Genomic DNA, 22,399 nt, shown 5'->3' with positions numbered 1-22,399 from the left:
AAATTAGAAAGTAGTGATGTGGAGGTTAGGGTCCCATACCATAATAATGGATCTTTCCTAAGAGCTAGCTGAGTGCTCTCCTGGTCCTGACTGTGTCCCTGAGCCCTGATGGCTCCTGAAGGTGTGAGCAGCATTGTAGGCTGATATATAGATGAATCTGAGGCAAGGAAGATGGGCTCAGGACCTGGTGGGCAGACAGGACCAACAGAGTGGTTGTGGCATCTGTGGAGGGTTGGCTGTGGCAACTGAGAGGCAGTCTTCAGATTGGGCACCATTGAACTCAGTCCCAGAGGGGAGGGACTGCAGACTCCTGCTCACATGCCTCTAACACAGCATGTTTGGTAGATGCAAAGCCTCCCTTCCTCCCTCCTGGGGTGAGGTTGTGAGGATCCCAGCATGGGTAGGATTTTGTCTCCAGCTGATCTTGCACATGTATCCCTCAGGTCAGCCTGCTGGCCTACAGTGGGTTCAGGTGGCACCGATGGAATGCAGGCTGCCTGCTCACAGAGGTCATTTCATCACGTTGTTATCCATGCCTTCCTGGTCTCTCCTTCTGTCCTCCCCCTGGAGAGCCAGGGGCCTACAGTAGCTAGTAGAGCCTACCTGTTAACCTTGAGTATAGCTGTGGAGTCTTGCTCACTGTGTGGCTTCTGGACTTCCATAGTCAAATCTGGAGATATTTCTAGATCAGTCATGAGGGTGATGTGTCCACAGAATATGAGCAGACCCTTGGTCACTCCGTGCTGGGGCAGCTTCATTCTGTTGTCCTATCTAAATCTTCAGAGGGCTGCCCTCTTTACCAATGGCAGATTGAGGCAGCTGTGAACCCAAACAAGAGCTGTCCTGGTGGCCTCACCCCCTACCCCCGCCCCTCCACCTTAGCCTGACGAGCTTTGTCTCAGCCGTGTTGCAGGCCTAGGGTCCCACAGCAGGAGGACTGATCACCTTAGACCTGCCCCTCCACAGTTTGTGCTCAGGTAACCCTTTCTTAAGGACAGGCAGCATCACTTCCCCATTCTGTAGATTAAGTAAATTGAGGCCCTGGCAGAGATAGTGATACCTGGGAACCTTCAGCTCATACTGTCTAATTTCCTGAGAGTCCTTTGCCTCACCTGGGGCCCCACTAATGCATTGGCAGCATGAGTGTGAGCTCAATTCACAGGCTAATTGCTTCGGTGTCTTCAGACAGGCATGTCTCAGGGCGGGGCATTCTGTACTTGGCCTCAGCCAGTACTGAATGTATGGTCTTGGTTAGTAGAGAGACTGCAAATGTAAAGAATGCTCCTATCAGGCTGAAGGACCAATCTCAAAGGGCAGCGAGCTCACTAGAGGGAATAGAGCCTCGATCCTTTTGCACATAGTACCTGCTGAGCCTTGTTCACATTCAGGACTATTTGCTGTCCTACAGTAACTCTAGTCCATCTCTCAGAGAGTCCTTCGATTACTGTAGAATGTGGACGAGAAATCTGACCCTTCCCCTGCCTCAGAGAGAGCCTCTGAGTGACAAGGAGGAGAGAGGCAGGTAACATGGGAATACAGAGGGGAGGGAAGGGTGTCCCCTCAGCCTTAGCCACCCTCATATGATTGGAGTCCCCAGCATCCTAGGTGAAAGTGAGACTCCACCTTCCTACCTAATCACGCGGAGAGGCTTGGTAGAGGCAACTGGGCCCTAGCATCCTTAGTGAAAGTTGCATGTCACCCATGGAGGTGCTGCTTCTCTTAAAGAGACTTCTCAGCTTTCTGCTTTCCTTGGTTCCCTGTGGTCTGTCTTCAGGTGCTGTGGCATTCAAAACCTGCCACACAGAAGCGTGAATCGAGACCACCTCTTTGCTGCATTCCGTGTCCAATTTGTGGGATGAATGCAGCAGTAAACACTTTGCTGAGCACTTTTCTAGATGTATAAACATTGATTACAAGCTCCAGCTCCCCTCAATGACTTAAGCTATAATTATATGTTAAGTATGATTGTTTCCTTTGACTGCTTCAAACACTTTAAACACGCCTTTGTGTGGACAGCTTCTGCTCACTACGTGGATGTCCCCTCCTCTCAAACCACTCTGTGTTAGTGCCCTGAGGCAGCTGTACTGGGATCTCACAGACTGAATCTTCTTTATCTGGTCATCAGGCTATTTTGCTGCCATTCTGTGGGTAAAGGGATCTCAGGACCAAGTGTAACTCATCAGCATCGTGCAGCAGGTGTGAGGTGTGAGATGGTCTCAGGGGATCACGGATTCCACATACAGATTAGGGAAGAGCTACTTTAACAAAGCACCAGGCAATGAGGACACCTCAAGCCAGACTTCTCTCTAGTTTTAGAGGCTAGAGGTCTGTCACAGTGCGCTCCAGCTGAAGGTTCCGAGCCTTCCTGCCTCCTCCAGTTCCTAGGGGTCCTGGCACTTCATGGCTTGTGGGAAATCATTTCTGTTCCTCATGACACTTTGATCAAGGCTGGCCTCATTTTGAGAGCCTACCACTGAAGAATCTAAAAAGCATCTTTTCCCCAACAAGCTCATAGCCTTCTGGGGTGTAATGTGAGTGTGTCACACTTTGGGAACATATGGCATTCACCATGGCATCCGAATCTTGGGCTTCTGACCATTCTGCTCTCCCACTCCTCCCCAGAGGAGCCTCCATTGGATATGTTTTCACAATGCCATCAGAGAAGACATCAGGAAGAGTTCCTGGCCAGAGGCTGGAGGCTGCTGCAAACCCTGCAGGCTACTCTGCTTTCTTAATCCGAATAGCCTCTGGTCACTGCAAAGTGCTTATCGTCTCAGAGAGGAGAGCCTGCTTGTGTAAGGACTCCTTTGTCTGTTCCACAGACCTGGAGGTTAGTGCATGTATTGGGGATCCTTTGGAGTAGGTCCAGAGCAAGAAGAAAGACCATTAAAGGTTTATGTGCTCACTAAATGTGCATAAACAGTAATCAGTCAGAGTTGGCGCAGGAAGAGATTTATGTCCTGGAGTCTGTCTGTGGCCAGACCAGGGATGGTTTCCCCCATAGGACAATGTGGTGGTTTGAAAGAAAATGGCCCCCAAAAGGAGTGGCACTATCAGGAGCTGTGGCCTTGTGGAGTAGGTGTGGCATTGTTGGAGGAAGTGTGTCACTGTGGGTGAGTGCTTTGAGGTTTTGCTCAAGATTCCCTCAGTGTGACCGGCAGTCAACTTCCTGCTGCCTTTGTCAAGATGTAGCCCACACCACATCTGCCTGCATGTCACCGTGTTCCCCGTCATGATGGTAACAGACTTAAACTCTGAAACTGTAAGCGAGCCACTTCAATGAAATGTTTTCTTTATAAGAGTTCCGGGGTTGGGGATTTAGCTCAGTGGTAGAGTGCTTGCCTAGCAAGCACAAGGCCCTGGGTTTGGTCCTCAGCTCTGAAAAAAAAAAAAAGAAAAAAAGAAAAAAAGAAAAAAAAAAAAGAAAGAAAGAGTTGCTGTGGTCATGGTGTCTCTCCACATCAATAAAAACCCTAACTAGCTGGGCAGTGATGGTGCACACCTTTGACCCCAGCACTTGGGAGGCAGAGCCAGGCAGACCTCTGTGAATTCGAGGCCAGCCTGGTCTACAGAGGAAGATCCAGGACAGGCACCAAAGCTACACAGAGAAACCCTGTCTCGGAAAACAAAAACAAAAATAAAAGCTAATTAACATAGACACTGAAACAGATTCGGAAGGAGCTTAAAGCTCCAGAGGTATGCAGGAAAAGATGGTGAGCTCGGGGACATTGAAAAGTCCTGTGGCCAGACGCATCATGCCTGGCTTCTCTGATGGCACAGGGCAAGGCTGAGAGGAGTGAGCAAGGGGAGAGTGGTTGAAGGGACAGGAGATGAGGGATTTGAATAGAGGAGAGAACTTCTGACTTTTGTATGCAAAGCTTCTCTGCCCCGGACCTGTGGGAGTCTTGCTAGGAGCTGCAGTGTTTGGGGACAGCCTGTGCCTGGTACAGCCTGGATACTGGGCTCATCTGAGTCATGGGACACTCCTGAGACATAGGAAACTCCCCCAGGAATAAATGTCTTGGGGCTTTTGTAATGAAGTATGACAAACAGCAGTAGATGCTGCAGAGGGAAATGGCCATCTTTCAGTCTTGAAGGCCAGAAGTCAAGATCAGCTGGTTCTATCAGGGGCTGTGAGAAAAACTCTTCCAGACTACCCTCCTGCTCCTGGTGGTGGCCAGGCATCCCCGAGTTCTTTGACGTGTGAAAATATCACCCCCAACCCATGCCTTCATCACCATGCTGTTGTTCCTGCCTGTGTGTCTGTCCAGATTTACTCCTTTTATGAGGACACCAGTCCTGTTGGATCAGGTCCCTACCCTGCTCTAGTATGACCTCATCTGCATTCATAACACCCACCAGGATGCTGTGTGCAAATAGGGCCCTCTCTGAGGTCCTGCAGGCTAGAACTTCATCATAGATATTAATGGACACCATTCAGCCCAGGAAAGTGTATACACCTCCCTGCTAAAGCCAAGCAGGACTATAAGGTCAGCATGCTGAGCACCTGCTGCTGTTCACTGCTTGTCTACAAAGCAGATGTGACTTTGGTAGATGTTTCTAGAGCCTGTTCCTAGAAGGGTGTCCTGCCCTGCCTATCCTAGTTTAGGGTCATCATTGCTGTAATGAAACACCATGACCAAAAACAACTTGGGAAGGACAAGCTTTATTTCCATATAATGGTTCATCATCAAAAGCATTGAGGGCAGGAACTCAAGCAGGGCAGGAACCTGGAGGCAGGTCATGGAGGGGTGCTGCTTACTGGCTTGCTCCCCATGGCTAGCTCAGCCTGCTTTGTTATAGAACCCAGGACTACCAGCCCAGGGATAGCATTATCTACAATGAGCTGAGTCCTCCCCCATCAATCACTAATTAAGTAAATGCCCTACAGGCTTGCCTACAGCCCAAATTTAAGGAGATATTTTCTTAATTGAGATTTCTTTCTCTCAAATGACTTTAACTTGTGTTGGGTTGACAAAACTATCCAGCACACTGCCTAACTCTATGACTCCTGAAGAAGGCAGAGCTAGACATGCTGTGGCCATTTCAGCTCTCTGGAGCTTTACTCTTGGAGACTGAGATGTCCAGGATAGTGGGACTGACCAGGCCCAGGGCCATAGTGTGGTCAGCAAGTCCTTCATATCTAACTTCTGGGCAGGCAATACTTGCCTGTTATTTTCATCTCAGGGGACAAATCTTCAGCAACATGTTTGGTCTGGCTCCCACAGAGCCCTGGCCCATCCACCCACCTCTCTCTTTAAGCCTCTTGGTGTCATCACCATGAGTAGGCCCAAGGGTGCCATCTGCTGCTGGCTGCCACTTCCTTCTCTTCTTGGTATAGAATTTCTATTTACTTACTTACTTACTTGTTTGTTTGAGACTGGGTCTTACTATATAGTTCAGACTAGTCACAAACTTACCTTTCTCCTGCTTCCTCCCCAAAGTTAGGATTGTACCACCATGACTACTTCATTTATTTTTCTGAGCAGAAAAGAAATACTTGTTATTTCCAAATCTCCAATCTATGTTTGTATGATACTCTAGTGGGTTTTTTTTTTGTTTTTTTTTTTTTTGTTTGTTTGTTTTTTTTTTTAGGTGTAATTATTATTTTGTGTTTGGAGGGCAGAGCCATGGCATGTAAACCACAGTGTATTTGTGGAAATCAGAGGACAGTTTGCAGGAGGCAGTTCTCTCCCTCCTCAGTGTGGGGCCCAAGGACTAACCCCAGGTCCTCAGGCTTAGCCGTGAGTGCTTTGATCTGCTGAGCCATCCTGAAGGCCATTTTACTTAATAGCATTTCCAGTGGGTTCACGCCATGCCTATTGTCCTCAACGCCTTTTCCTCCTTCTCCTTTGCCCTGGTTGTTTTTGTTTTGTTTTACTTTCATTTAATAAAATTTTGATAAACGTACATCGAATTTATCACTTGAACTATGATTTCAGCTGTGTTGTAAAGCCACCCTTGCAGCCTCAGTCAGCCGCCATTGCCCTCCCTCTCCAGCACGTCTTTCTCTTCTAAGCTGAATTCTGTCTGTTTGCCTGAGCCAGCCCTCAGCATCTACTCACTCTATTTTTCTGTCTCTTTGCATTAACCAGCTCTGGAGACCTCATATAATGAAGTCTTGTCAGATTTGTCTTTTGAGTCTGGTTTCTTTCACTTAGCGTGCTTCAAGGTTCATCTACATTGCAGTATGTGTCAGAATCTCTTTCGTTTTGAAGGCTGGATAGTATTTCACTGCCCAGTTTATACACTCATCCTCTTTCATAGACTCTTGGGTTGTTTTCACCTCTGGGCATGTGAATAATGATGCTCATCACATCTCTGTACAAACATATGCCTGAGTCTCTATTTTCAGTTTTGAGTGAGCTGGGCGTGGTGGTATGTGGCTTTAATCCTAGCTAGCACTTAGGAGGCTAAGGCAAAAGGATCATGAGGTCAACCTGGGTTACATAGTTAGACCTTGTCTAAAACAATAAAATTAGGCAGGTATAATGGTCCACACTTGAACTCCCAGCACTTGGTAGGTATAGGCAGAAGGATCAGGAGTTCAAGGCCTTCCTCACTACAATAGCTAGTTTGGGGCCAATGTAGTCTACATGAGGCCCTGTCTCAGAAAAGAAAAGAAAAGAAAAGAAAGAAAGAAAAGAAAGAAAGAAAAGAAAAGAAAAGAAAAGAAAAGAAAGAAAGAGAGAGAGAAAGAAAAGAAAGAAAGGAAGGAAGGAAGGAAGGAAGGAAGGAAAGAAAGAAAGAAATCACCTGAGCCAAGTGTGGTCCTGCCTTTAATATCAGCTTTCAGGAATCAGAGGCAGGTGTAGCTCTGTAAATTTGAGTCCAGTCTGGTCTTAACTGGTGAGTCTATCAACTGCACTTAGGGTATATTTAAAGGAAGTCTCCTCATCCTCAATAATCAGCACAGAGTCAATAAGGCCCACATCCCTAGATGGAAGTCAGGGGCTTTACCTCTATGAAATGGAGCCATCCCAGATGTGGGGGCCTGGAGCTTATCCTAAGGATCCCAGCAGGACACCAGCTTCTGTGGCTCAGCATGCTCAACCCTGACTCAGCTCTTCAGGCTTTTCTGTGTGCCAGTAGACATTCACTGTATTAGAGCATGACAACATTTGTGAGTGTCCCATCCAGTAACGAAGGAACCGGGGGAGGGGGTGCAGGACTTCTCCCAGGCTCAGCCACTCCTTCCTGTGTGAGTGTTGAGTGTTCATGGCATCTTACCTTTGTGCTCCCAAATGTATCTGTACCCAGGTTGTATCCATGAACACAGCCCTGTGTGTTTTCCCACTGCATGTCCAGGGGCTGATACAGTATTAAGTCAAACCATGCCTATAGTGGGCTGTGTTGGGCTGATCCACCCCTGCCTTGGTAGCCATGGCAGTGGGTGGTCAGATTGCAGTTGACTCTGCATCCCATCATGGAGGTTTGGGCTCCTGCCCAGTTTTCTCCTGGAATATGGAGTGCTGTCACAAAGATTCAGTTGTGTCAGCAGATGTACAGAGGATTCAGGGCATCATTGGTAATGGTCCACTGAGCTGTAGAATTGAGGGGATTATACAATGTTATTTTGATGGTACCAAAATACTTTCCCAAAGTGGTTGTAGTAGTTTGCATTCCAAAAGACAAAATACCATTTTCTACTCCTGTTGGGCTGGCTTTCCTTTAAATACACCAAAGAGTCCAGTACCCACAAGCATTTGAGGCAAGACTTTGGCATAGAAAACACATCAACAAATCAGTTTCCACCAGGAGACAGTCTAGGTCATGAGTCGCTGTCAGTCAACTGACTGGGGTTCTTTACTCTAACTGGGGAGAATCTGCAGCAGACAAGGAGAAGCTCTCCCACTGCTGGCAGTCCTGAGCCCTTGAATGCCAGAGGTCTAGGGACTAGGATGGTGGACCCAACGGCTAACAGCTCCAACAGGACTCATTATTCCAAGGGTAGAGCTGTAGATGCTGCAGGCTTGGGGTCCTAGACACTCTAATTGGAGATCTAGTGCTGTGGGCTTAAACCACCAGTGGCCCCACTTCTTAGCAGCAGTGAGGAGCAGTAGGCAGCTGTGCCCGCTAGTGTTAGAACTGCCAAATGGTCCTTGGGTGCTGGTGTGCTGAGGGCTACAGTGAGTAGTATCACAGCCTAGCATGACAGACTCTTGGCACTTACAGTTTGGCAGCTTTCTGAAACTCCCGGCAACCAAGGCCCGCAATTTCTGTTCTCTAGTTCTTACCAGCCTTCTCTGCCTTTTCGTGTGTTTGTTTAGTGTGTGTAAGTGTTTTGCCTACGTGTATATTTGTGCACTACATGCATGCCTGGTGCCTGTGGAGACCAGAAGAGGGAGTCAGATCCCATGGAACTGGAGTTACAGACAATTGTGAGGTACCGTGTGGGTTCTGGGAAGCGAATTCTGGTCCTCTGGAAGAGCAGCCATTGCTCCTAAGTGCTGAGCCATCTTCTAGCCCCTTTCTCTCTTTCTTTGGCCTCAGCTCATGGCCTGCCCTTTCTTGCCTCCTCTCTGCGTTCTCTGTCTCTTCTGATCTCTGCTGCTTTGTTTTCCATCATTTCTACCCAGGCTGCTCTCCCAAACCCATTAGCCTCCTCAGCTCTGTAACCACTGTTGTTCTGGTGGCTTCTGCCACTCTGCTCTAAGCTTAGGAGCCCTTGCTTTGTGCTTAGCAGTTCAGCTTTACTAATGGTAAAGATCAAAACCAGGCATGGCAAATTCTTTAGCCCTGAGTCTCCCCCAGCTTCTGATTGGTTTGGGTTTGGCCAGCTAGAGTCCTAACTTTTCAGAGATTTGGCTGTGAATCCCCTATGCACAGTCAGAATGAACTCCTAAAGAACAAATCTAATAAAACTAGCCACTGGGGAGGGGAGGAACTGGTGTTAGGAGGGGGAGAATATTTGCATGTCCTGTGGCTGCTATAGTAAAGTGCTACAATTGTGGCCTAAATTGTCAAAAATGTATCCTCTTATAGTCTCCAGGCCAGAAGTCTAAAATCTGGCAGGGCTGTTCTCTCTCCTGCCTCTTCCAACTCCAGGGAGCTCCAGGTGTCCCTTGGCTTTTGGCTGCATCCCTGCAATATCAGACTCTGGACATGGGGTCTCCTCTTCACCTTGAGTCCCGGGCCTCCACTTTTGTGTCTTACAAGGGCACTTGTGTTTGAATTTAGGACCTACTGAATGATCAAGGATAGTCTCAATGCCAGTCTTAACCCTTCACTTAAGACTTAAGTGTATCTGTAAAAATCCTTTTCAAATAAGGTCCCAGTTACAGATTCAAGGGGTCAGGTGTGCACACATTTTGGGGGGCTGTGTTCTGTTCTCACACATGGTGTCTTCCATAGGAAGAAGTTGGGAGATTATGTTAATTGAGGATGCAAGATGGAGTAGCTTAAGTTAAAGTAAATGCCACATCAGCCCACTTGGAAGGGTTAGTGCAGGGGAGTAACTAGAATAACCAAAGGCTAGAACAAGGCCGTACTGGATCAGTCTGTCCAGTCGTTGTTTTTCAAAAGTGGACATGTTGATTGGCATTTACATGATAGGAAATAGCATATCCAGGTAATTCAGCTCCTTTGGAGGGGAGCTTGAGGACAGACTTGCCCTGACCCTATTACCTCTGACTCCAGAGGCCCTGTGCTGGTTGGTTTTTGTCAACTTGACACAAAAAACCTAGGCATTTGGGAAGATGAAATCTTAATTGAGAAAATGCATCCTGTAAGATTGGCCTTTAGGCAAGTCTGTGGGGGCATTTCATTAATTAGTAACTGATGTGGGAGGGCCTAGCACACTATGAGTAGTGCCGGCCCTGAACAGGTAGTCCTGGATTATATAAGAAAGCAGGCTGAACAAGCCATGGAAAGCAAACAGCCTTCTTCCATGCCCTCTGATTCATTTCTTGCCTCTAGGTTCCAGCCTTGAGTTCCTGTCCTGACTTCCTTCTGTGAGGAGAGATCTGAGAGTTGTAATCTTAAATAAACTCTTGCCTCTCCAAGTTGCTTTTGGTCATGGTCTTAATAGAAACCCTAACTAAGAGAGGTCCCTAGCTGTGGCCCCTACTCACCTGCCCTGCCTCTCTTCTCTGCATCAGCTCCACAGCTGGTTCCTGCTCCTTAGACAACACCAAGCTGGAGGTGGCCCCTGCAGCCGTGCCTCTCACCCCCATGGCCACCAGAGAGAAGATCCGGTCCAGGTTCCATGGCAGCCATGACCTGATCCACCGTCTGTTTGTCTGCATTTCAGGTGCGAGATCGGGACCTAGGGCATGAGTGTGGGGACAGGCAGGATGTACCTTGGGAGAGAAAGAACAGTGGGGCTGACCCAGCTTGCCCTGGCTAAAGTGGAGGGCAGTGTGGTCTGCAGAGCAAACCTGTGGGTAGGACTAGATCTGTCCTACAGGAAAGAAGGAGCTCTGTAAGTGAAGGTGGGGTAGAACTTTCCTCTGAGGTGGCTGGGAGTGATGGGCTCAAGTGACCAAAACAGCCAGGCCCTGGACACCACCTCAGGGTGGGATTTACCCTGGGATTCATGGCTATACAGAGCCTGTTCTGTGACCCTGTGGTCAAAGTTACTCGGGGCAGTGTAGTGTGGGGTACCGGGAGAGTGTAGACATATTTGGATTCCCTTGTTTCTATGGTGGCAACAGGTGCTACCATAGACACAGTGTTATCGGGGCCTCTGTGGGTACCTCTTGATGAGCAACTACCACAGTTTAGTTGTGGTGCCTGTGAGCCTGGATAAGTTATATATCCATGAGAGCAGCAATGATGGGATTGGGCAGGAAGCACTCATTCCTCCCTATCCCCTCCTGATGCCTGAGTTTACACTTATGTCAAGGGAATCCTCTCTTAAAGGGTTGGACTTGCTGATCCATGAGCTCTGGCTGTGTCCTATCTAGTACATGGCAGTGTGGTCTCCCAATGTGGTTGGCTCAACCCAGCCTTCTGTCTTCCTGTCTCTTCTCCCATGGGCTTCTCTATCAGGTGTCGCTGACCAGCTGCAGACGAACTATGCCAGCGACCTGAGAAGTATTCTCAAAACACTGTTTGAGGTCATGGCCACCAAGCCAGAAACAGACGACAAGGAGAAGCTGAAGAAGGGTGAGTGCTGCTGCAGGCTCTGAGACTCTTGCCGACCACTGTCCCCACTGTCCCCAAGAAGGGAGTATGCAGAAAATCACACCTCCAAGGCAACCACATACCCCAGGATCTGCCCGACCAAATGTGCCAGGTTGTCGACTTGGGGAGATGAGTGTATAGCCTGGAGAAGTGGCTCCCCATGCCACTTTGCAGGTGGGTCCCTGGCTCTGGTTCTTACATAGGCTGTACCAGGCTATCCAACTTTTCAGGCAATATCCACTCCCAACTGCCTCAGATTTATACATATTCAGCTCATTGAAGGCACACATATGTGATCTCACATTTACACATAGGTGCATACATGTATACACTTTCATGTACACGCATACCTTATGCACACAACAGGTAAATAGATATTTGGCAAGGAAGGGAGTTTGCCCTTTGTCCCAGTAGAGTCCCTGCTAGGAAATGGGGCTAGACACCCCTGGTGCTAGTCTAAGGTACCTACCTGTTTGGGGAGAGCTACATCTCTGCACAAGAGCTTCTGCCCATGAGCTATCTGGGTATATGGGAGAGCCAAGCTGGTCCTAGAAGTCTGGCCCAGCAGGGCGTGTCCTTGTTGGTGAGGAGGAACTTCTGCATCAACCAGCTCTTCCACCTGGCCAAATTGTGAGTGGCAGTCCAGGCAGGGCTACCTTCTGGAAATCATGAGTCAAGTTGGTGGTAAGAAAGGCACCTTGGCCACACTCTGGACAGGGTTCTCAGATGCCATGCCTTTAAACTTCTGCCTTGGGGATCAATCCTAGGCCAGGAAATCTTACCAGTCAGTGTAAGGGCCCAGGGTTTATGGAAAGGAGCCACTGAGTGTCCCTATACAAAGCCACTGTACAAAAAATGGGCCCTTTTATAGGAAGAACTTTGCCAGGGTTGGCATCCTTCCTGCTAAGGTGACTTGTTCTGTGTGCTGAGAGATGGTTGGGGTGCTTGTGGGAGCTGGAAAGTTAGAGGCACCCATGTAGTCATGTATTGTGTACCCTAATAAACTTGCTTAGGGATCAGAGGATAGAATCAGCCACTAGATTAGACATAGAGGCCAGACAGTGGTGGCACACATGCTTAATCCTATCATTCAGGAGGCAGAGATCTGTCTGGATCTCTGTGAGTTCAAGGCCACACTGGAAACAGAGCCAGGCAGTGGTAGCACACACCTTTAATCCCAGTACTGGGAAGCACACATGCCTTTAATCCAGGAAGTGATGTCTGGGCAGAGAAAGGCATGAAGAAACAGAGACTCACTCTTGTTAGGCTGAGGATTTTGTAGAGGTAAGAACTAGTGGCTGGCTACTCTGCTTCTCTGCTCTTTCAGCTTTCACCCTGATATATGGATCTGGGTTTTTTTTATAGTAAGACCATCTAAGATTAGAATAACACACCCAAGTGTTCTCTAAGGACAATCAATTGCATCTACTCCATTGCCTACCAACCCCACGGGCTTCCTTCTCTCTTCCAGTAACCCAGACTCTACGGAGCGCGGCCTTGGAGGACTGTGCATTATGCCAGGAGACTGTGTCATCCTCAGAACTGGCAGCCAAGACTCGAGATGGGGACTTTGAAGGTACGTGGGAAGCTCTGGTGTGGACCTGGTATGCTGTTTACTGAGCACAAGGATCTATTCTGTACATGTTATCCAGACATCAGGCCATTTGGGGATACAGCTTCCCATGGGAGGTGGCCTCCCACTCTGTACCTCCTCCTTAGTACTAGGTATATTCAGCCCCTTTACTGCTATGCAACCTTAGGCCTGTTGTTTAGCAGCTCAGCTTGGTAGGTACACGCTCAGGAATGAGAAGCAAGGATTGACTGTGGCTGCAATACCCAATCTTCCAGCACTTCACCTGCACTGAAGGAGTCTCACATAGCAACCTCAGGACACTCTGGGACATTAGTGGGGGCTTTGGGAAGGTGCAGAAGCCTTCCTTGTGGTAAGGACAGGGGCTGCAGACTAATATGGTCACATGGAGTCTGCCCAGAGTGGGCTGGAAGGTAGGCAGCTTGGATGTCAGGGGAGAGGAATCCCGAGCTGTTTGGGAATACGGCAGTGCATCTATAGGAGGGGGCCCAAGGCTTGTGGAAAAGTATACTCCTATAATGTTAAAGGGGTGCCTGGGTCAGGGAGGTCTGCATTAGCGTCTAGCCAGATGGCTAAACAGAATGACCAGAGATGAAGGTCTTAGTTAGGGCATGATCATCCTGTACATCCTGAGTCCAGATGGCCTGGCCTGGGGCCTGCAACTGGGTTGTGACTCTGTTCACTGACATTGTAACTAGTCACAGGCAGTGACTGGCAGAGCAGGACCAGAGGAGCGGGATAGGAGGTGTCTCTCCACCAGCCAGGCCTCTACCCTTCCCCTACCCTCAGCCCACCACTCTACATGTCTGATGCCCTGTTGCTCTTGTTGTGACAGACCCTCCTGAGTGGGTGCCAGATGAGGCCTGTGGCTTCTGCACCTCCTGTAAAGCTCCCTTTACCGTCATCCGCAGGAAGCACCACTGCCGCAGCTGTGGGAAGGTGGGTGAGGCCCCACTAGCCCTATGCATCTTTGGGGTTGTGTGGGGACTGTCCCCAAGCACAGCATCAGGGTTTAGAAGTCAGGTTTCTGTAGTCCTTGTGCAGGGGCCCATTCAGGTTCTAGGTACAATTCTGGCTCCATGGACTAGGCCATTCCTAGGTAGTATCTAGGCTCAGTCCTGGCCCCTCCAAGGTGAGGACAAGGAAGGGGTGGGAATGGGGGTTGAGAGGGAGTCTGCAGTGGTTATGGTGAAGGGCCTAGTTACTTTTAAGAAGCCTGACCTACTGGGCCAGCCCTGCCCAAAGTTTCCAGAAAGCTCCAGCTCCATAGTGTGCAGGGTTTGGGTCAGGCTGACTCCCACCCACCATGGTTTTGTCTGGTTTGGTGGGAGGGCTGTGTAAAGGAGCTGACAAAGACCCTGTCTGCTCACTGCCTTCTATCCCTTGGCTTCCAGATCTTCTGTTCCCGCTGCTCCTCACACTCAGCACCGCTCCCGCGCTACGGACAGGTAAAGCCAGTCCGTGTATGCACACACTGCTACATGTTCCATGTTACACCTTTCTACAGTGACAAGACAGGCATGTGATGCTGTGCCTGGCATGTCCCAGCTGAGCGGACTGGAGACTCCAGGCCAGAGGCACTATGCCTGCCTTGAGTCCTAGCCAGGGTCTCCAGGAAGGAGGTGCCGTACCTGCCGTGTGCCCTGTCCAGGCTGTGCTGCGGGAGGGCCTCATCGCATCTCATCAAGCTGCTGCTGCTGCTGCTGCTGCTGCTGCTGACCTGCCTGGGGTTTCCAGAATGTCCAGAGCCTCTGTCTACTCCTCCTGGCCTCTCCACCTATGGAGACACCAGTCCTGGCATGGGGCCAATGAGAGGCCAGCTTTATTCAGAGGAGGGACCCAGGGATGCCCAGTTGCTGCTTCCAGGTCAGGGTACCAAACCAGGCAGGGTTGGACTCTCTTCTCTTGCCCATCTAATGGCGCTGTGCTCCAGCTGTGCATACCGGGCAGGAGAGGGCCGATTCTGTATGTTCTCTTCTGTAGCTGAGAATCTGGAAGCGGAAGCCAGGAGGCTCTAGGCCCCAACATCATAGCAGGACTCCCTGCTGTTTACACCCACCTCATTCCCTAGTGCTCATCACCTGCCTCAGGACCCTGCTCAACAACACACATCTCGTTTCTGTTTTGAAGGGGGAATGTAGGAAGCAGACACAGTGGTCTCCTGGGGCAGCAGGCATGCTCTTGGCATCTATACCATTACCATTTGCTGGCGGAGCAGGGGCTGACCGTCCGCTGGTACCTAGGCTGTGCTCTCAGGTGTTTGGGACTGGACTCATCAGGCAGCCGCCACTTGGCTAACATTCCCTTCTTCCTCCATACCCACCGGGACTCTAACCCACTTCCTCAGACCTCAGCGCGGCCTGGACAGGCTGAGACGCACAGTCACCTCCTCAGGCTTCAATCTCAGGCTTCACGTTGCAATGATGATTACAGTTTTATTTTTAGAGAGATGACACACCTACTGCTTCTTTTATAGGATGAAATCCAATCGCAGTTCAGCAGTGGAATACACATGCACAAAAATGGCTTCTGTGCGGGAGTTGGGGGGAGAGTATATAACAGAGGGAATATTATGTATTGAGATTATTTTTATTTTCTAAATGCTGTAATTCGAAACCATTTCCATAAATCTATTTAAGGATTGCATACGCTCTGGCGTCTTCTATGAACACCGAGTCCTTGTCTCTGTTGGGGAGGTGATGGTGTTGGCGCTGATGCAATTTTCTTCTGGAAGACTGGGGCATCTGTGCCTTGGGGACAATTGGATGTCAGGACCTGTCCTCCTGTCATCGTTCAGGAGGGGCTGGCCACCCTTCCCCTGCATCTTGGAAGGGTGCCTGGCTCCCCAGCTATTGCACATCCTGCAGCTAAGACCTTTGGCCTATGCTAGGGGAAGGGTCAGGGCACATGCCTTTGGCCTCTCCACCTTGACGGTGTTAGTTTTAGATCTGTACTAACCAGCAGTCTGGGGACTGCCTCATTGGCTATTCTGGGAAGAATGCAAGAAGCGGGTCCAGGCCGGGATTGCCATGGTGACAGGGCCTTTGTCTGCTGTTGGGGCCCGAGTGCTTGGGTCTTTTTAAGTGGCCAGTGTTTGGAAGATGGATGACAGTAGGTGGGGAAGCGGGACTGTGAGAGACAGCGGCTGCTCTCACACCTGCTTTCCGGTGAGAATGTGTTTTCAAGTGGAGCAGAGCCTAGGGAGCAGGAGGAAGGGGAGCTCAGGGAGGCTGGTGACTCATACTACCCAGGGTTGGACCCTATCTTTCTGCCCACCTGGACAGAATGCAGAGAACTGACCCTCGCCTCACCCACCTGCGTCCCAGTGTCTGTGTCACTGGCTGGACCACAGTGGCATTCCAAGCTGTTGAAGAAGGCTCTCTGCGGCTACTAACCAGGAAGCCAGGACCTGCAGAAGCCCACACGGAGCTACACTGTAGTGTGTTCCTTTGTGCACGCTACAGGAGTGTGTTCCTTTGTGCACACTACAGTATAAATAAATGCACATCACGAGCATTTGTTTTCAACCCCTGAAACACGGTGTCCTACTATGTCAGAGGGAAGAAAGGTCAGAACAGAGCATCTGCCCTCTAGAGGGGCCTGAATGTATGTGTGTGTGTGTGTGTGCGCGCGCGCGCGTGCGCGCACACGCATGCATAAGTGAGCTTGCTTCCCCATGTGATCTGCTTGCTTCCCCATATGATCTGCTCATGACAGGCCTTATGAGACAGCCTTGACCTACCTTTATAAGTTGGGTAAAGGGAGTTGCTCCATGGACTGCCCTGTTTATGGCCTAGGACCACAGGTACCCTTCAATGAGGATAATAGACTGTCCCATTCACCCATGATGAAGGAATTTCAGGCCTCCCAGGATAAATTTAAGATATCTGGTCACTCCACCCTTCTGTGGAACTGTCTCTACACCAAGAGCAGAGCCAGGAAGCTTCAAGAAGGCTCTAGAAGCCTTATCCATGGTTGGGGCTTGTGTTTGGGAACTCCTGAGGGAGTGGAGGCACGGGACATTCTTGGAGATCCTCAGGACCTCCTCATATCATCCTTCCTGAACCTTAGTTTTCCCGCTATCGCCATCTTTGTTGTTGAAGAATTTTATATGTCCATGATAATCCCCATGGCAGTGCTTCAAGAGGGCAGGATCCCCTATCATGGATCGGGAAATGAAAGCTCATTAGGATCAGACAGCAGCTGAGCTGTGTGCCTCAAGGAGAATCCATCAAGAGGCTGCTGCAGAAGTGTCCAGTGAAGCGAAGAAGTTGAAGACAGGTCCAAGCTAGTTGTGCTGGGAGTCATCCTTGGAATTTGGGAGTTGTGCCAGCTCATGACCACCTAACCATGCTTGGCAGCTGGCAGCATGGTTCTCATTATTCTCTGGCTATGCACGGTCCTGGGAAGGGATCCTCAGCATTCTTCCAACACCTCTACCCCAGACTGCAGTGACATGCAGGGGCCCTCAGCTGCTCAGGGTCTAGACTGCCTAGAGCTCTACCTGGGACAAGCTAGCAAGCTGAAGGGTCAAAAGTAGGGATTTCTATGCCTGATCTTGGGAGGTGGCATTGGCAGAGGGCAGAAAGAGATACTTCTAGCTCTATGTCTGATGCATTAGCTACTTTTCTGTTAGCTGTGATAAAACATCATGACCAAGGCACCTTACAGAAGACAGTTTATCTGGGCTCCAGGATTCCAGAGGAATACAAGTCCATCATGATATGGAAGCATGGCAGCAACCTGCTGGTGTCAGAAACAGAATTCTGGGAGCTTACATCCGTTACCATAGCATGAAGCAGACAGAGGGAATTGGACATGAGTCAAGACTATAAACACCCAAAGCCCACCCCAGTAACATACTTTGTACAGCAAGGCTACACCTCTTAAACCTCCCTAAACAATGCCACCATCTGGGGACCAAGTGTTCAGATATCTGAGCCTATAGGGGACACTTCTCATTTAAGTCACTATAAGAGTCCCAATTTGTCATCTCCAGAGGGTCTACTCAGTGCCCACGGAAGTGGTTATGGGACCCACCTGCACACATGAGATTTCAGAGGCCCCCTAGATGCTTATCCTTCTTGTCTGTGTCTCATTTGTACAGCTAACTTTTCCTCAGTCCCTATCTGCCTCCCCTGAGGACCCCAGGATCGCCCTGGCTGGGAGGCAGCATGGCGTCTCCACTGCATACTCAGCTGAGTCCTGGCCTGAGTGGAGAAAAGGTAGCCATAAGCCAGACATATAGTGACCCTGGGGTGTATGGCATGGCATGGGACTCTGAAGGGCTTTTGGTGTCCTGTGGTAAGGATAGCTTTTGCAGCCAAGGGAAGCATGGGTTTGAAGCCTGGTTCCCCTCTCCCTTCAGTGTGTCCTTGACCCAGCCAGAATTCTGGCTGCAGCCTTTAATTGCCACCAGGGGGCACTCCATGCCTCTTTAGCAATACTTGGCTTTTGGGTTGGGGGGGTCACCCCACTGTGACTAGCACCCCAAGTCCAGACAAAATCCCAGCGCAGACAGACCCAGTGGCTATGTCCCGGTTTTCAAGATCCTGCAGATGGGTGGAGGGGCTGGGGGAGTCCCAAGCTGGCACAGCAATGACAGCAGGGGAGACATGTCCTGGAAGTGCTGGGTGCCTTTCACAGATAAGATTGGGGTGGGGCTAGCAGCATGCAGGATTGAGAGGTTCGGTGGCCTCTGTGAGCCCAGTGCTGACAGCAGTCACAGAAGGAGCTGGAGGAGGTCATAGGGACCCTATTTGTGCCCTTTCTAGCCCCAAAGCATAGAAATCCATGCTTCCTCCTAGGCTTACGAGGAAGCCTTGTTGGGGAGCAGTGCTGACTCCCACCCCCCAGGACACAGAGAACACAGCAGAGCCCCTATGGTTCATGTATGACCTTCAAGAAGGAGGACCCCTCATCATATGAGTCCAGGAGCAGAGGCAGGGCCAGGATGGGCCCTCCCTGTGCCTATTAGCCAAAGCCCAGGTGATTCAGCTGCCAGTGATTCTGGCTCTCCCTATTGTGGAGACCCCATGGCAGTGAGTGAGTGCATTCACCCACATCCCTCATTCATGGACGTCTTTTTATTTCTCCTCTGTGAAAGCACTGGAAAGATTTGGACCTTTAAGGTTACAAAATTTACTTAATATATGAATTGTTAACTTATGCATGGCCCATTAGTATAGCAGGGGAAAGCTTGAAATGAAGAAAAAGCACTGCAGATCATTCACAAATACAATGAACTGTTATATTTTAAATTTTAATAATTTAAATAATTCTGACATTATATTAGTTTACATAGACCATTAATTACATCTTAATGCACTTTGATTTTCCTGTCTTCCTTTTGTATTCTTGAACACAGTGTTTTCTTGCATGTCAAACTTTCTGGAAGGCCTCCAAGTGCTCTGAGACCAGGCCTGGTACTTGTGACTGGCCAGCCTGGCAGCCTAGGCTCCACCCCAGGTTCTGACCGGTTGTGACTGGGTAAGCCTGCCCCTATGGGCTCCATTACCCCATGGGCGTGGCCAGGGGTGTGCAGTACTTACTGCACATGTTCCTGCTGTTTCCTGGGCATGGCTTTGTGCTCAGCCTGCTGTTGCCTAGGGTTTTTCATGCATTCTTCAATGTGTCACCAAGCACTCCAAAAACCAGAGGTTGTCATTCTTACTTTATAGTTAGGGAAACTGAGGCTTAGGCAGTCAAATTCTCACGGCCATACTAGTATCCAGAATGGCTCTCAGGAATGGACACAAACAGAACTTCCATACACCCTTCCCTGCTGTGGGTACACCACTAGCCTCTCAGTGCAGGGAACATCAGATTCCAGAGGACTGAGCTCTCCTCCATCATAGCTCTCCAGAGCCTGCTAGGCCCACCATCCTACAGAACCAGACCTCTCCTCCAGGAGCTTCCTACTAAGGGTCTAAGGAGAGACAGGTGCAGGCTGCAGGATTCTGACATGTGGGTAAACAAAACAGGTGTCTATTCCAATGACCGAAGAGGCCAAAGGTGGGAGAGAGGGCAGGGTCAGGTAATAAGAGGTGGAGGTGGAGTAGACCTCAGCAACTTTTCTACTCTGGCTGTGTGGGACACTCCCCGGTGCTCCTAAGAAGTCTGGGCAATATTGCCATACCTGGGCAGGGAGGTATAAGGGTGCTGTGTACCATAAGCTGGTGACCTGATCCCAGAAAGAAGCCAGGGCAGGGTAAGGGGGGGGGGAGACCTAAAAGCATTCTTCTAGATATCTCTCTCTCTCTCTCTCTCTCTCTCTCTCTCTCTCTCTCTCTCTTCTCTCTCTCCTCTCTCTCTCTCTCTCTCTCTCTCTCTCTCTCTCTCTCTCTCTGTGTGTGTGTGTGTTGGGGGAGGGGATCAAGCAGCTCTTCCCCATACTGGATCAAAAACTCTTTGGTCAACCCTCCAGAAGCCCCCAAAGTGTGTGTTAGCCTTATTCCTAGTCAGAGAAACTCAAGTTGGGGAGCCCACTAGGGGGAAAGGTCAGGCAGACTGAAGACTTGCAACCCCTGATCATCCACCCCAAACTTGGGGAGGCCCCATGTCCTTTCTCCTAGGTCATGCTGGGTTACCCTCCAGTTTGTGAGGGAAGACAGGACTGAGGACTTGGCAGCAATGCACTACCAAGAGTGGAGGTGTCTGCCTTCTTACTGCCCACTAGCCTTCTCGAGGTGAGCCTGGCACATCACAGTAAGTGACCTATGATGAGGTACAGGGTCTTGGTCAGCCAGGCCGCTACCTCCTTTTCCCAAATCCTGGGAACTTTGGGGCACAGATGCACGCAGGCACTAGGGGTTCCTCTGCCCCATCTCACACAGTGAATGCCATGGGTGTAGAGACCCCTCTGGTCTCCGTGGGACCAGCTTGCCCTTTGCACTTGCAAGCCGGTTCCTGTTGCAAGCAGCAGCTTCCAGACTCCCCTGGGGCTCCAGCTCATTCTGCAGCCTCCTTGAGCAGGAGGCCTGCCCCCTAGGACTCCTCTACAGCCAGCAGGTCACCACTATCCACTTCTCCTAGCTTTTGCACGACCTGGCAGAGGGTGAGCCCTTCTGACACCGGAAAGTGCTTTGTCCTGTGTGCAGCTGGTAGGAGCTAGTGTCCTCGGTTGAGATTAAAATTTTCCCAGGCTGGGAGGCCGTGGTTACCCTTGTGCCCCACTTCAGCACACTGGAACATCCTGTCCCAGTAGCAGGAGGCAGCAGGCTAGGGAGGTCTTGCCTTAGCACTTTGAGGCAATTCTCCAGCCTGCCGAAACAAGGGTGCACCCATAAAAATGCTGCCCCCCCCCGTGCTAATCTCAGGACCCCCAAAGCTCAGCATGGCTCTCAGTGCTCCAGAAAGATGGACATCCTTGTCATTCACAACTCTAGGCACCCCTACAGCTACCTGGCCTTGGGGTGATCGTGGGGCTGGTCCAAGAGGCGCCTCAGCCAACACCAAGGGGTTCTTTCAGTGTCTATACAGGACTGTTTGTGGCAGCATGAGGTTCCTCACTGGGTCTTGCAGGGCACCATCTGCGCACCTGTTGTTCTTAATCCTGCCCCACAGGTCAGACTTCTGTGGCTCACACCCAGGCTGGGAGCGAAGTGGCTCTGGTGTCCACATTCCCGGATTGTTAACAGTCCTGAGTAGCCAGTGTAGGAGCACTGGTCTCCATTTTCCTATTTCAAGGGGACACTGCAAGTTTCCTTATCTGCATACTGGGCATACCGAGATCCTCAAGGAAGTGTGTATGATGCATCCGCTTTGGTCCTACAATAAAGTGTAGCATTAGGGATTTTTGCTGTTGGTGACAGTAGCCTCCTATTTTAGAGGCTGCTGTCCAGCCAGCCAGCCACCTTATGCCACAGAACTCTCCAGCCTGCTGGTCCATCTGCCTAGGACTTAGAGCGGCCGCACCACCAAGAGCCTGCTGAAGTGATCTCGCCCTCTTGTAGGTCACCAGCACCTGATTATTGGAATAGCCCTACCCTCAGACCAAGCACCACAAACAGACTGCACTCTGGGATCTCTCGCTCGCGGCAGCAGATCTTGGGGCCACTTCCTTAGACCTGGTGATCTTTCTTTCACTCCTGATGGCCACCAGGAATACTAAGTGTTTCTGCCTACTCTGGGTCTGACATTTTCTGAGAAGCTTTTAGGTTCCAACTGTCTGCGTCTCTGTCCCAAGTTTTAGCCTTCCCTGAAGCCACTATTCATGCGGGGACAGGTGTCCTTTGCAGTCCTTTAGCAAGATCCCAGCGCCGGCCCCAGTCAGGCCCCCAAACCCGGTCGTCCACCGTGACTGCGGTACAGCTGACCCCGAGCAACAGGTCGTTGCGCACGACGTGCATGGCACGACAAAGCACCGGAGCGCGTGTCCGCAGCGCATCCTGCCGGGTGTCTCCCGAGACACGGTCCACGTCCTCCCGGCCCCAGCGTAGGCCGGGCAGCGGTCCCACAGCGATACGCTTCCTCTCGACAACGCGTCCTGCCCCGGCGCCCTCATTGGCCCCACGCCCCGTCGCCGGCCATTGGTCCGCGGTCCCAATTTACATAGGCCGATCTGGCCCAATCGGTGTGCAATGCCTACTTAACATGCACGACGGCCGCCAGTCAGCGAGCACTGGGGCCGGGCCACCACGTGCTGTTGCTAAGCTTGGGCTTCTAAATTGTTACTACTGG

At 50.4% G+C, this 22,399-nt stretch overlaps 1 protein-coding gene across 2 annotated transcripts in view; it reads left to right on the top strand.

The window, feature by feature from the left end:
* Zfyve28 (zinc finger FYVE-type containing 28) overlaps positions 1 to 15,386 on the top strand; it is a 105,193-nt gene extending 89,807 nt beyond the window's left edge. For both annotated transcript variants that reach the window (XM_036200455.1, XM_036200457.1), the window contains exons 9-13: positions 10,101 to 10,252; positions 10,993 to 11,109; positions 12,599 to 12,703; positions 13,554 to 13,657; positions 14,113 to 15,386. In XM_036200455.1, coding sequence (XP_036056348.1) covers positions 10,101 to 10,252; positions 10,993 to 11,109; positions 12,599 to 12,703; positions 13,554 to 13,657; positions 14,113 to 14,244 — 610 coding nt within the window. In that variant the 3' untranslated portion in view covers positions 14,245 to 15,386. The remainder of the gene's footprint in view (positions 1 to 10,100; positions 10,253 to 10,992; positions 11,110 to 12,598; positions 12,704 to 13,553; positions 13,658 to 14,112) is intronic.
* The last annotated feature ends 7,013 nt before the right edge of the window (positions 15,387 to 22,399 follow it).

Source organism: Onychomys torridus, chromosome 10, assembly GCF_903995425.1.
Source record: "Onychomys torridus chromosome 10, mOncTor1.1, whole genome shotgun sequence".
Lineage (NCBI taxonomy): Eukaryota > Metazoa > Chordata > Mammalia > Rodentia > Cricetidae > Onychomys > Onychomys torridus.
Note: the sequence above shows the minus strand (reverse complement) of the source record. Positions and strands in the feature narration are given on the sequence as shown.